Source organism: Bos indicus x Bos taurus, chromosome 22 (assembly GCF_003369695.1).
Source record: "Bos indicus x Bos taurus breed Angus x Brahman F1 hybrid chromosome 22, Bos_hybrid_MaternalHap_v2.0, whole genome shotgun sequence".
In the NCBI taxonomy this organism is placed as follows: domain Eukaryota; kingdom Metazoa; phylum Chordata; class Mammalia; order Artiodactyla; family Bovidae; genus Bos; species Bos indicus x Bos taurus.
The window spans coordinates 9,774,030-9,788,891 of NC_040097.1; the positions used below are offsets into that span (position 1 = coordinate 9,774,030).

The 14,862-nt window shown below is 44.5% G+C and overlaps 1 protein-coding gene across 7 annotated transcripts in view; it reads left to right on the forward strand.

Moving 5' to 3' along the window:
- Positions 1-14,862, forward strand: part of ARIH2 (ariadne RBR E3 ubiquitin protein ligase 2) — a 39,420-nt gene that overhangs the window by 18,695 nt on the left and 5,863 nt on the right. For 5 of the 7 annotated variants that reach the window (XR_003507888.1, XM_027523638.1, XM_027523639.1 and 2 more), the window contains 8 exons: positions 6,357-6,424; positions 6,921-6,984; positions 8,181-8,331; positions 9,234-9,355; positions 10,508-10,617; positions 11,930-12,047; positions 12,988-13,038; positions 13,129-13,150. Coding sequence is in view for 6 of the 7 variants with exons in the window: in XM_027523638.1 (XP_027379439.1) it covers positions 6,357-6,424; positions 6,921-6,984; positions 8,181-8,331; positions 9,234-9,355; positions 10,508-10,617; positions 11,930-12,047; positions 12,988-13,038; positions 13,129-13,150 (706 nt within the window). In the remaining variant the exon portion in view is untranslated. Of the gene's footprint in view, positions 1-5,473; positions 5,586-6,356; positions 6,425-6,920; positions 6,985-8,180; positions 8,332-9,233; positions 9,356-10,507; positions 10,618-11,929; positions 12,048-12,987; positions 13,151-14,862 lie in introns of all 7 variants that reach the window. The other 2 variants (XM_027523643.1, XM_027523637.1) reach the window with 2 other exon arrangements.

Below are 14,862 nucleotides of genomic sequence, written 5' to 3' on the forward strand. Positions count from 1 at the left end.
CCTGTGATTTGAAAAACAGATTCACCACAGTCTGCTTTCTGCTTGGGGACCTAACAAAGAAAATACATATAAGAAAATTGAAACGTAGAGTGGGGAGGCAGGCAAGTCATAGGAAGGCTAAAATGTAAGCCAGTGACCAAATTGCTGCTGGAGTTGTGTTTTCTAAGCTCCTGGAATCCTGCATTTGTCTCCTTGTAATGAGTGGGTCAGAGGCTGCATAGATCCAGAAGTTTTATCTTATCAAGATAGTCTCCATTCCAAGTTGACAGGCCCTAATTCACTATTTACACTGTTTCACTTCTCTAGTCTCTGAAGCCCTTAGATCACAGAAGAAAGTGTGTCCAGAATATCTTCTGAAATGCTGAGGTTGTGGATTTGTGTGCTGTTAGCTGTGTCAGGAATGGCTTGCTGATAACAGCAGCTAAAATCCTCATGTACACGTCACTGCATCTCTGTGAGAAAATCTTAGCTTCATTGGCTGCTATCCAGGATTTCCCCCTCAGGTCCATCTCCTCCCCACCCACTCCCCCAAACCCTGCTTGTGAAGCCGGAATAGAATTGTATGGACACTGTATATATTCTTTATTAAAAAAAAACAGAAAGGAGAACTTGACTCCCCAGCAGTTGTCTACGCCTTTAGGTGTCTGCACAGGTGGTAACTACTGGACATGTTCTGAGGGCCTGTATCTGGGAAGTAGCTTTTTAAAGGTCTCTCCCAAACACAAATTAGGGAGGATGACAGAAGTTTGCCTGCAACCTCTGGGAAATAGTGATGTCTAGTAGCCAAGTCCTTTTTGACATTCATGTGGCCAAGTGCTTCCTGAAATAAAGATCTGAAAACCATCTGAGGGTGTTGAGATTGTAAATGTCATGGCAAAGCCAAGCCAGATTGGATGGGCAATACAGAGCAGAGTCCAGGCTGGATGATGACAGGTGTCCCCACAGTCCTTTAAAGCTTCACGGAATGCTCTCCAGAGCCTTCTGACCCATCGTGGGTCAGGTTTGAAGGCACAGGGAATGAGAGGGAAAGGCAAGGAAGGTGGGCTACACTTGACCGTGTTCTGACTCCATCTTTGACTCTGAAAGCCGTCTTTGGACCACCCAGGGACTTCAGGACCCTTCAGTGTTTGATGAACTGTATACCACTACTTTCCCTCCCTCCCTCGAGGCTTGGTGTGGGAGGTTTAGAGGGAGCTGGAGTGTTGTGAAGTTACTGGCAGTACAGGCCTACTTATACTAAAATTCACATTGTCTAGTCAGTCCATCTTTGGTCAGAACTATGTATGTTCAAAACTCTGAGGGGATGTTTTCATTCTGAGGAGTACGTAAAAGATCAAAATGAACTATTTTGATGCAATGGTGTAAGGGTCAACTCTCTGTTTCTTGTGACATTTGTTTATTCAGAAGATTGCCATTGAATTAAAGTTGGCAAACTTTCCCTCCAACTTCGTGAAAAATTTAAAATATACAAAGACTTTTAAAGCATTGTACAGTAGGTATCCATTTATCTACCATCTAGATTATACAGGTGCTAACTTTTTCCTGCATTTACTTTATCATGTGTCTGTCCATCGGTCAATTTTATTTTTAGCATTTATTGAAGTATTACTTACATTCCATTAAACTCATCCATTTTAGAGTGTACCAGTAGAAGAGTTGTAGTAAATGTAAACAAGTGTACAGCCATCACCACAATCCAAGGTATAGAACATTTTCATCAGCCAAAACGTTCCCTTATATCCATTTGTAGTTAGTCCCCTCTCCCAGCCCCAGGAAACTACTGATCATCTTACTGTCTGCACAGATTTGCCTTTCCTAGAAATTTCATATGAATTGAATCTTATAGTATGTAGTCTTTTGTGTCTGGCTTCTTTCACTTGGCATGTTTTCAAAGTTCATCCATGCTGTATCACATGTCAGTAATGCTTTCCTCTTACTGCCCAGGGAGGATTTTCCATTTTATGGATATGTACCACATTTTGTTCATTCATTCCTTCATCAGTTGATGAACACTTGGGTTGATTCCAGTTCTTGGCTCTTATGAAATATGCTGCTGTGATGGTTTGTATAACAGAGTTTTGCATGGACATGTTTGCATTTCACTTGGATAAATATCTAGCAGTGGGATCGCGTTTAACATTTTAAGAAACTGCCAAACTGTTTTCTGAGGAGACTCTGCTATCTTACATTCCCACCAGCATTATGTAAGTGTTACAGGTTCTCCACCTGCTTGCTAGCACTTAGGTATTGTCAATTTTCTGTATTTTTCTGTATTTCTAGTGAATGTGAAGTAGTATCTCCTAGTTCTAATTTGCATTTCCCTAATGACTAATAATGTTGAGCTTTTTGAGTTGTGTGAGTTCTTTATGTGTTCTGAATTAAGTTCTTTATCAGGTATATGATTTGCAATTATTTTTTCTGTTGCAAATCATATATTTTGTGGCTCGGCTCATCCATTTTCTTAATAATATCTTTTGAAGAATGAAATTTAATTTTGATGAGCTCAGTGTATCATATTTTTTCTTTTAAGGATTGTGCTTTCAGTGTCATAGCTAAGAAATCTTTACCTAAAAAACCAAGATTGCAAAGATTTTCATCTGAAAGTTTTATAGTTTTCAGTTTTATTTAACAGTGTGAACTACCTTGAGGTAATTTTTCTGTGACATGAACTAAGCATTTAAGTTCTGAGTTTTGTATAATGATGTTCAGTTATTCTGGAACCATTTGTTGAAAAGACTGTTTTATCATCTGTTGAATTACATTGGTACCTTAGTAGAAAATTAATCATAAGTGTATGAGTTTACTATTCTGTTACATGGATCTATATATATGTCTGTCCTTAAGCCAGTATCCCACTGTCTTAAATACTGTAGCTTTATAGTAAGTCTTGAAGTCAGATGGTGTAAGTCTCTTCAACTTTGCTCTTTCAAGGTTGCTTTGGATATTTGGGGTCCTCTCCATACATTTTAGGATCAACTATTAATGTATACCCTAACCCCTGCTTTGATTTTGATTAATTTTGATTGCTGTGTTCTGTCTCTAGCTGCATTGTCCATTATGGTAGCTGTGATCACATGTAGCCACTGGGCATTTGAAATGTGGCCAGTTGGATTGGTTTGTGCTATAATTCTGAATACAATGGACTTTGAGCAATTAGATGGAAAAAAAAGATGTTAAATGTAGTTCATTAATAATTTTCAGTGCATTAACATGTTGACATATTTTAGATATATTGGGTTAAATAAAATATATTATCAATACATTTTAGTTTTATCAATAAATTTTAATTTTTATTTGCCACTATGTAGAAACACATTTGTGATTTTTATGTATTGGCATTCTATTTTTTTAACCTTACTAAACTTATTAGTTCTACTGGTAGTTTTGTGTCTTTTTTGTGTGTGTCCTTTTTTTTGCCCCCCATGCCCTATTAGGGCCTTCAGCACAGTGTTAAATGAAATGATGAGAGTGGTCTTCCCTGTCATGTCCCTGATCTTAGCATTCACTGTGTTGTTACAGAGTATAATGTTTTCCTTAGACACCCTGTATTAGATTTAGGCAGTTCTATTTTTCTTCCTAATTTGCTACGAATTTTTATCTTGAATGATTCCTTGATTTTGTCAAACGAGTTTTCTTGTATCTACTGAAATTATCATTTCGGTTTTTTTCTGCCTTTACTTTGTTAATTCAGTGAATTGCCTTAGGCGTTTTCACATGTTAAATCAGCCTTTTATCAGGGTTATGTTAGCTTCATAAAGTGAATTTGGAAGAAGTATTCTTTCCTGCTCTCGTTTCTGAAAGTGTATTCAGAAATGGAAAAAAGCCTCATACATAAATAAGACTTAATTTTCTTATTACATGTTGATCTTACAGAAGCGCAAATCTGTCTTGAACATGACATGGTCATGTGTCCTTCCCAAGTCATTCGTCTATTTGGCTATCAGTGGTTGTTTATCACCCTTTTTGGAAGAGGTTTGACCTCATTATAGGTTCTTCTTGGGGGTTTCCCTGGTGGCCTAGTGGTTAGAATTCCGGGCTTTCACCACCATGGCCCGGGTTCAGGGAACTGAGATCTCACAAGCTTTGTGGCACAGCCAAAAGTGAATGAATGAATGAATACTCCTTCTTGATAACGCATACATACGTACATGCATAGATACTTTTAAGTCCTTCTTGGTAATACATAATCCTAACTACTCACAGGTTATTAGTTGCTTGATCAAAACAGTCCAGCAGTCGTTTGTCTTGGTTCTGCTGGAAGACTTTTGTTCTCCGCAGTTGAACACATAAGAAGAGTGGAAGACCTTCCTCAGTTACAGAGTGGCAACTGTGATAGATTCAGAGTGGATTGCCAAGCTCTTTGAGCATTGCACAGGAAAATGGTGTGAGTACTTGGCTAGTTCTTTCCTGAGCTTAGCTGTCTGCACTCTGAGAATGACAGACTTTTATCTGTAATGTTTTAATATCATATATTTGTCTTGGCCCTCTTGCTAAAGGTAACTTAAGTAGTGCCCCCTCCCCCCACATCACCTGACATCTCTTCCTCTGGAAGACCGCTGCGGGTGACAGTGGGTGGTGAAGTCAGTTCTCTCCTGTGGCCCAAATCAGGGAGGAGGTGGCCTCTCTTCGGAGACTACCTGTTAGCATAAAGTCTTCTAGGTACTCTTCTTAACCCTGTGCTGCTTTTTGCTCAGAGGGCCCTTTGTATCCTGACTTCCCTGTAGATCTTCCTCGGTGTCCATTACGGGGCAAGTGCCGTCATTCTACATTTTGCTTTAATTAACGGTCTCAAAATTCCTTCACATTCATAATGGATTAATTGGGGGAAACTGAGTCCTTGGCAGTCTGTGATACACTGTGGCCATACTGTGGGCAATCACAGTGCCTCCTGTAGGAGACTGGTGGGAGGTGCGTGTGCCTACAGTGTTGTATGTATTGATGTATCCTCAGCAGTTGGCTTTGAAAGAAGAGATGGACATCTATCCACCTTAATAAAGTGCTAGACATGTATATATTGATGTATCCTCAGCAGTTGGCTTTGAAAGAAGAGATGGACATCTATCCACCTTAATAAAGTGCTAGACATGTATATATTGATGTATCCTCAGCAGTTGGCTTTGAAAGAAGAGATGGACATCTATCCACCTTAATAAAGTGCTAGACATGTATATATTGATGTATCCTCAGTACTTGGCTTTGAAAGAATAGATGGACATCTATCCACTTAATAAAGTGCTAGACACATTGCTGACTCGATGGACATGAGTTTGAGTAAGCTCCAGGAGTTGGTGATGGACAGGGAAGCCTGGTGTGCTACGTACAGTCCATGGGGTCGCAAAGAGTCGGGCACGACTGAGCGACTGAACTGAACTGAGACACATCCTCTCTTCACATTATCAGTTCTCACCAGAACTCTGCTGGAATATTCTGAGTTGGTCATTAGTGGACTTGTAGTCATCGGTAAAATTTTCAGTTTCAGCGGAGGCCTGTGTCGTATTCCATACATGGAGGGGCTGCACCTGGTATGCTAATTCTGAGGCTTTGTTGCTGTTGCTAGTGCTGTTGAGATCAAGGGATCAGACCAGGTATGGTGTTGAAGTTCTATTTCTTTGGGAAGGTCAAGAAATTTCATTTTGGGAATTGCCTGGCGGTCCATTGGTTAGGACCCCACTCTTCCACTGCAGGGAAGTAAGCTCCCACAAGCGGTGCACTGCAGCCAAAAATAAATAAATAAATAAATAAAATACAACAGTATAATTTTCAGGTTGTAAAAATATAGTTGTAGCCAAAAGCTATTCTCAAGCAAATTTTAACATTTATACCAAATACTTTGTCTGAGTTTTCATGTAGTCTTTATGGATGAATAGTTTTGTTATAGAGTCAGAGGTTTTAACCAGGGGTGAGTTTTGTTTTGTTTTGTTTTTCTGGGTTTATATAAGAAGTTCAAGCCTGGAGAGCTTCTGCAAGTAACATGCCTACCTGGAGGTGCTCGTGTATGGCCTCCTACAGCAGCTTCAGCAAACATAAATCACATTAGGGAACCTACAGCTCTTCTGCTTACTTTGGATTCTAGGTCCTTATTTACTGTAGATAGGATGGTTTTGTGTAAGTTTGAAATCAAACTAATTTCTTTGAAGGGTTGCTAATGAAAACAAAGGTTGAAAAATCGAGAGATCCAGGAAATTGTTTAAGACTCTAAGAGTCTGAACGTAAAAGATAAAACAGAACCAAGAGGAAGATTTAAAAAATCAAGCCTGGACCTGCAGTAGAGAGGAATGTATGCATTTCTCAAAATGTAAGAGCACTCTGAAAAAAAAACTGCATTATAATTTGATTTCTTTTTTTCTTCTTTCTAGGTATCTCATTCAGTCGCTAAACTTATATTAGTTAATTTCCACTGGCAAGTTGCCGAGATACTGGACAGGTAAGGTGTTTTGGGGGAGGAAGAGACGGCACTGGCTGTAACTTCTCTCTGCCTGCCCACCCAGTGGTAATAATTGTCTGTGTTATGGAGAATATCCTTACAGTGTGCAGATTACATTTTTAAAACACTGGCTCATATTGTATAGCCTTTTTTCTCTCAGTATATGGTGAACATTTTCCAATGTTTTCAGCATATTCTTTCTGTACCCCCAGTTTTAATGAAGGTACAGTGTTTTACCATATTGATGTTCCATCCTATTCCAAACCCCTGTTGGACAGTGAAGTTAGGTCAGAGTTTTTATGCCGTCATTAATGTTAAATCAGTGCTCTTCTAGATAACACTTGGCAATATCTCCAGTTATTTCTTTCAGACACATCAAGTGGGATTAATACATCATGGCATAGTGCTTATTACCTTCAGAGAGAAAGGTCAGCTCATTTACCACCATACCTCCAGAACTGGAGCTCTGATTCCCTTTATGCTTTTTGTTTTGTAGATACAAGTCTAATTCTGCTCAGCTGCTCGTTGAGGCCCGAGTTCAGCCCAATCCATCAAAACATGTGAGTGTCCCTTCCTGATACACGTGGCTTTTGCTGTGGCTCACACGGTTATTGAGAACCGTCTTACTTTGTTTATCGTGCAGCATCCCCAAGATACTTGTTCCAGTATAGGCCTAAATCTTCCATTTCCGACGTCATTTGGAACTTTTCCTCATAGGCAAGGAGTGCATCACTGCCTGTGCTCTCCAGCCTCACCCGTCTCCTGCACTTACATATAGCCTGTACTCTGTCCCTGCCGTGTTCTTGGGGTGCCCGTTCACTGCATGCCTCTTTAACTCTGCTGGTGCCTTCCTTGGCGGGGAATGTCCAGATCCTGTCCCCATCTTTGCTCGTGAGAATGGAACTCACCTTTAAAGACCCGAATCCAAGCCATCTCTCCCAAAACCTGTCTCCTGGGAACACTTCCCTCCAAACTCCTTTAATTATGTCTTTCAACCTTTACATGTACATTGCAGTGATTCACTCATATCTTTAGCTCCCATAGTAGACTGTAAGTGCTTTTTAAGTTTAGGAATCGTATCCCACAGTGTATAGCAATTTCCTGTTGCTGAGAGTTCAGTCAGCATTTGTCAAATGAATGGGGGAGAATTAGGGCTCAGATCACCACATAACTTACACAGCCTCTTAGAGAATTTCCAGGAGCATACTAGACAGAGTATGGTCCTTTTCCTCAAATTATTTTCTGTATCCAGTGAACAACAAGAACCTCATGTTGGGTTTTCACTGGTTTGTGGCTTTGGCTGGTGTCCCCAGACTGTCTTTGCCAGTTTGTGTAGCAGAGAATGGGTTCTGGAGCTATTAGAGGCTCACACTTCAGCCCCTAAGAACCTATTGGTTGGGTTTATAGTACTTGTTGAGAAGCAACTCTGTGCCATGCTGAATGAGGGCAGTTTTCAAAAGAAACCCAGTAGCCTCCAAAAGAAGGCAGATTGAATGACCTCTCGGGACCTTGACAGTTCCGAAATCCTGGTCTTTTCAGCCTGACCTTATACACTACTGTAAGATCTCATTTCCATCTTCTCTCTCCCTCTCTAAATCTAGGGGTTCACCAAGCCTAGCTTCGCTACCACCTCCTTCGGGAAGCCTTCCTGATAATATTTTTTTCCACTCAGAACTGGCACTCGCAGAGCCCACACGTGGCAGTTGAGTTCTGACCCTTGTTGCAGGCTGGCTCACGTCCCTGTACCTCCCTCTAGGTGCCCCCGGCCCACTCCCCTCACCACTGCGCAGTGTGCATGCAGTTTGTGCGGAAGGAAAACCTCCTCTCTCTGGCCTGTCAGCACCAGTTCTGCCGCAGCTGCTGGGAGCAGCACTGCTCCGTGCTCGTCAAGGACGGTGTGGGTGTGGGTGAGTCCGCCGTAGGGTTCATAACCGGCTGGCGGGAACTGTTTAGCTTCAGCCCTGCCCCTTCTGCTACTCAGGTTTTCTTGTGAGCCTAACTGAAGTTTTCAAAATCAGAACCATTGGTTTCCAAAATGTCAGTCTGAACAATGGCAAAGTTTACCCTAGGCCTGAGCAAGATGCAAGAATTAAGGCTAATGTTTGGACGTTTATGTAAATGCTGGTGTGACAGCAAGGCTACCTTCTCTTGCCTTTTGGGAGAACTGTCCTGTAAGCTGCCTACCTTGTCTGTCTTGATTCTCAAAGTGGCAGCCATACCTCAGAAACTCCTAGAGGGTTTACTGTGATTTAGGTAAGCACAAATCAGACTTAGTGATGAGTTAAAGGAGTCTTTGTTAAATTATGACTCCACGGTATTAACATTAGCATTATACCTGTAAAAGCTCACTGTGTTGACGCAGTCACATGCACATAATAGTAAACGTCACAAAACTAAGGTGTAAGTCAAGAGCCCGCTGGGATTTTTTAAGCAGTTTTTTAATTGGTGCTCTTTGTGACATATACTATTTAATTGGTCTTGTTTTTGTTGGTTGGTTGGTTTTGGTTTTTGTGGGGTTTTGTTGTTGTTGTTGTGCCGTGTAACTTACAGGATCTTAGTTCCCTGACCCAGGGCTCTGGCAATTAGAGTGCCAAGTCTTGACCACTGGACCATCAGGGAATTCCCTATCATTTTAAAATTTATAATATTATTTTAGTTGCATCACATTGATTTCTCTCTTCTTTGAATAAATTCTGATGCTTCCGGGGTTCCCTGTGTAAAACGTGAATTTGTTGGGTGAACTCAGCAGGTACATTATAGGTGTGTCTTTTGTGATACAGTTGTCCATCCGGTTGTCTTTGTTCAACAGGTGTCTCTTGCATGGCTCAGGATTGCCCACTTCGAACACCAGAGGACTTCGTGTTTCCATTGCTGCCCAATGAAGAACTGAGAGATAAATACAGGCGCTACCTCTTCAGGGACTATGTGGAGGTATGCCCAGCTGCTGTTGTGCCTGGTCTTCCTGAGCCTCCTTTCGATCAGATGCTTACCAGTTACTGTGCAGAGGAGGCTGCCAGCAGATGCTTTCAATCTGAAGAAAGAGCTGCACAGCTTTTAAAAAGTTTGAAAACTCTAGAGCACTAGTAAATCCCAAGTCTGTTTCTTCCTCACTCTGTATCCTTTGACCCCTTAGATTCCTTCTCTGAGCCTTGGATTCTTTCCTGTGTAGAATGGTCAGGCACACCCGCTTTGTGAAAGTGAAAGTCGCAGAGTCATGTCTGACTCTTTGCAACTCTGTACAGTCCATGGAATTCTCCAGGCCAGAATACTGGACTGGGTAGCCTTTCCCTTCTCTGGGGGATCTTTCCAACCCAGGGATCAAACTAGGTCTCCAGCATTGCAGGCAGATTCTTTACCAGCTGAACCACAAGGGAAGCCGTACCCCCCCACCTTCCGCAGAGTTACTTAAATGAGCTATTGTATGTCGGGGGGTAAACATAAGTCAGGCATATCTCAGGAGCTGCTGTTCTATTCCCTTCACCTTGGGATTCAGCCCAAATAAGGGGTGTTGCTTCTTGGGCGATTTGGCAATTTGTTTAAGTTCTTAGAGTGGTCAGTTTTGGAGTCCTTCCCCTCTGTTGGGCTACCTGTTCAGGTTTGCTGGCTCCATGCAGCATAATTTTGATCTTTGCCTATTATTCCTAAGCTTATTGGATTGACTGATGGTCTGGGTCGTCTCATGCACAGGCTGCAGGAAAAACAAAAGGCCTTGTTCCGGGTGCTGTTTGCCGCCTTTGGTAGATGCCTGAGGGTTGTTGAGCCCCTCAGAGTCTCATGCACAACTGACTGGGCCGTGTTCCTCTCCAGCCCTAGTCCCTGTGCACTTTCATCTCAGAGACTCGATTCTGTAGTCCATTCTGTCATCTAAGCTTAGGTCATTCCGGTGAGTTGCTCCTTGGTTTAAGCTAAACATTCAAAGGGCATTTTCAGGACCTGCCTAATGTCTGGTCTTCATGACATCCATCATGAATTCCTGTAGCCCCTTGATGGAAGAACAGGAGGCGTTTGAGTACTCAGGGAGGTCTAATTTGGAGGCACCAGCTAGGGGACGTCCTCATTGTTCCCCCCTTGGTGTGTTCACAGAGTCACTACCAGCTCCAGCTATGCCCTGGTGCAGACTGCCCCATGGTTATCCGGGTACAGGAGCCCAGAGCTCGCCGAGTACAGTGCAATCGGTGCAACGAGGTCTTCTGGTAAGAGTGAGTGTGGATGCCGAGCAGCCCTGGCTGGTGCCTTCTCCTCCTCTCGAGCATCACTGCTGTGGCTCTTGTGAGGGCGGGGCTGGGAGAGGCAGGGCCTTTGGGCCAGAAGAGCAGCACTGTTCCACATGGGCAGATGTTTGATGATACTGTCTGGAGACAAGAAGGAGACACAGACTCTTAGAGGATGTGCTGGGGTTTATGCTACTAAGACTCAGGGCCCAGAGACTGCGTGTCTGTGTGGAGGTAGATCTATCTGCACAGATAATTCACATATTGCCATATATGAAAGCTCCAGCCACCAGCACTTTAATCTTTCTCTCTGTTGGCCATTCTGCTAATTTTATAACACTGCAATTCATAAACGTGGTTTACATCTATCTGGGGTTTACTCTATTCAGTGAACATGATGGAACTAGCTGAAGCATACTGAAGGCTTACCAGCGGAGCCGCTCTCTCCTGACCACTTTCCCTTCATTGTCACAGTGACTGTGTGTGATTGGTACTGCTGTTCCCCTTTCTTATACGTGAGGAAAGCGAGGTGCAGTAATGGCAGAGCCTTCATTTAGGTCCAGAAGAGTCACAGTGGGGCTTCAAGGAAAGTAGGGAGAAAATGGGGTCCGTGTGCATATGTGCCTGCCTTTCAAGGCACGGTCGAGGGAGTCTGTGACTCAGCAAACGTTAAGAACCACCAGTGTGGTTGCTCTCCACCCTTTGTGTCCTACGTTAAGGCTTTCTTTCCCTGGGACATATGGTAGGCTACCTGCCTGAGAGCCTTTAACCAGAAAGTCACATTGGCTTGGACAGAAGGGGAATTAAAAACACAGGAGCCTGGCCTGATGAGTGTCAGGGTTTTTCTTTTCTGATTCTAAGTTTCGGGCATCGTCATAGGTAACGTGCCCCTCACAGACTGCACAAGTGCCGACAGTGTGCATCCGGTGGGTACCTCAGACTCGGACAAGCCAGGGCTCCCAGGCCTGGATCTCACTCCTGCCTTGGGTTGGAGTTGAGTCCTCTTCTCGGAATACCCTCCCCGAGCCCTTTGAAAAGCTGAGTTCTGAATTTGATATCCTGTTAGGAAGGATTGACATCACCTAAGATATTTAAAACAAATGTCTCATTTGGGTTTATTGAGAGAAGTCCCCCCAGGACTTCAGAATAATCCTGGGTAAGTCAAGGTCTCGGACGCCATGAGAGGTGACATTTTACCTCTTGGAAAAGCTCTAATTCCAGATCTGTTGGCTTGGACAGAAGGAAAAGGAAAAACACAGGATCTGACCTAACGGTTATCTTTTCTGGTTTTAAGTTTCAAGTGTCGTCAGATGTATCACGCCCCCACAGACTGCGCCACAATCCGGAAATGGCTCACGAAGTGTGCAGACGACTCTGAAACAGCCAACTACATTAGTGCCCACACTAAAGACGTAAGGACTGTATCTTACCTGTCCTGGGTCTGCCCTCCCTAGTGCCACCCAGGGCCACGGGGCTCGTGATGGAGGTGGCAGACCCTTGCCCCGGCACGGCAGAGTTTGCAGCAGTTGATTTTAGCATGCACCAGGCGCTTTTCTTTTAATGAAATGCTGAAATGCTTGGAGAAGTTTGACCTCAGGAAAACTCATTCGAGAAAAACTAGGTTTTACTGAATGCCTCCCCAGCATTAACAGCCCTGGGAGGGAGGTGGTTGACAGCCACATCAAATGAGTAGCAAAACTCTAATGCAAGCCCAGGCCTGCCCAGTTCTCATTCTGGAAACATCCCACGGGAAAGCATGGCCCGCAGCCCCTAGAGTGGTGCATGACTCAGCACTTGGGGCCCTCGCCGGTGCCAGTCACACACTGAAGCGAGGCACCCTGCAGTGCAGCTGTGACCATGACATCATGAAGTAAGGTCCTCTTCATGGCCATGAAGCACCCGGTGTCAGACTGGTCCCCACTGCTGTCATCTCCCAGATGGGAGCGAGCTTTAGAGGTGATTTCCGTGCCCTCTTCTGGAAGCCGAAGTTCAGGCAGGCTGAGCGGGTCCCAGTCCAGGGTGGCAGCTCGTAGGCTGCGCTGGTGTTCCTCCCAAGCCGGCCAGTTTTTTACTGACTCAGCTTGAGCTTAATCCAAGCAGCCTCCTGGCAGGGACAGATGGTGGCAGACTTAGCGCGGCTCAGCTTGGAGTGTTTCAGGGCCAAACCTGCTGACCTCATTTCCTTGAATTGCTGTTCCAGCCTCAGCGACCCGCCACATTTAAGTGAGAGGCTCCTCCCCAGAAGGGCTCGCACGATGAGCTGCTGGGCACGGGTGCCAGGAGCTTTGTGTAATTTGTCTTAGAACCGGCCTGATGGTGCGTGAGCCTAACGGCGCCCTTCTGTCTCCTCAGTGTCCCAAGTGCAACATCTGCATTGAGAAGAACGGCGGCTGCAATCACATGGTGAGCAGAGGCCTGTGCGTTTTGCTTGTGTGGCCTGAAGTCTTTGGTCAGCGTGCCCTTAACATGTTCTCTTCTGTTTCCCTCCGACAGCAATGCTCCAAGTGTAAACACGGTGAGTCCCAAGCTTGCTGCACCAGGCCCAGCAGCACAGTCTCTGTTTCTTGTGCACGGGTCTCCACTGCTTTTCTTCCCCCACTGTTTTTATGATACAGTGATCAAACACGGTGGCTTCCGTCACTTACAGTCATGAGGACCAGAGTACAGCAGCTCTAGGTTTGCTGATTTATTATTTCTTGGTCCCTTAAATAATCCCGCTGCCAACTGTGGGATGACTCTTAAACCCTCACGTATCCTCAGTCATCCAAGAAGAAAGTTTTAGTGTGTTCTTTGATTTTTGCCAAGGCAGGTAAGTAGCATGGGGCTTTTCTGTGCTGCCTGACGGACACTGTTTAGAGCAGGCTGCCCATGGTTCTCCTGGAAGCAGTCAAATCCTAGTTTGCCTTTGAGGTTTTATAAAAGTTTTCAGAGAGGGTTTCTGGCCTCCTTCATCTGGCCGGTGTTCCACAGAACCGTTGGTTTTGCTTTTCTTCCTGCCAGCTCAAGTAAAGAAATAAAACTCCTTCAGGTAGAATATGTGTCCAGATAGACTTCTTCCACAGCTGCTGACATGCCACCCAGCTGGCCCTGAGAGTTTCTTTTTGTAAGAGCCTGGCCACTGCTGTCCCTGGGTCCTCCCAGGATCACACTGTAATCAGAGTAGTCAAGGCGAGGTTTTAGACAGGAACGGTGATGCCGAAGTGTAGAATGAAGATAGGCCAAGAGTAGCGGCGTGTTCCTCGGTGAAATTCCACCCTGTCTTTTCTGTGTGTGTTTGAATGAGAGGGACGTGCACGATCCACCTAGAACAGTGCGTAAGACATGCATACAGTTTAAAGAGAAATGCCCGTGTGCACACCCCAGCACCCACCCCAGTCCTGGTACTGAAGAGTCCTCAGTATGTCCTCTCCCCATCCTTTACTGCCCAGGGTTAACTACCATACCTCGCGTTGCTGAATAGTTTTACCATCTGGATGGGCAACCCTAAGCAGTGTAGCAGTATTTAAGACAGTAGCAACCACAACCTAGCTGACTGAGGCGAAAGCCGTATTGCACTCTTCCCTGAAGCCTTCCAGGAGAAGAGAAGTGAGCGACTTCTGGGTCTCTCGCTTTGGCTCTAGCTTCCGCAAGTTTTACACAAACCCCTGTGCAGAAGTCAGTGAGCCAGCTTATGACAGTGAATTATGGGAAACAGTCTTTACTGCTGTCTGGGTCTCTGGCAGAGTCAGAACACACAACCATGATTGGCCCCTGTCCATTAAGGCACAGTAATTGTTCAGATATATGACGTCCATAGGGGATCTCTGTTTTCCCCCCTTGGCTTCCTCAGTGTGGAAACAGAGTCATAATTCTGGGCATGAACTATAGGGTAGCAATGGGTTTGATAAAAATGTGCTTTTTCTCTTTTTTTGTTGTTTTTTGTTTGGTTGGTTGGTTTTTTTTTCGGTCACACTGGTTTGCAGGATCTTAGCTCCCCAACCAGGGATTGAACCTGGGCCCTGGCAGTAAAAGCACTGAGTCTTGACCACTGGGGAATGCCCATAAAAATGTGCTTTTTAAGGAAGAAAAAAAAGGGGGGAAAGGCTTCATCCCCAGTTTCATGTACAGCACCTAGGACGGGTGTTGAGAGTGGGAGGTCGACAGGAGGGCAGAGGTGTTCTCTGAATGGCCCGGTGGGCCTCAGTCGGACACGTCGTTCTGCTGCTCAGGAGGCACTCATGCAGCAGA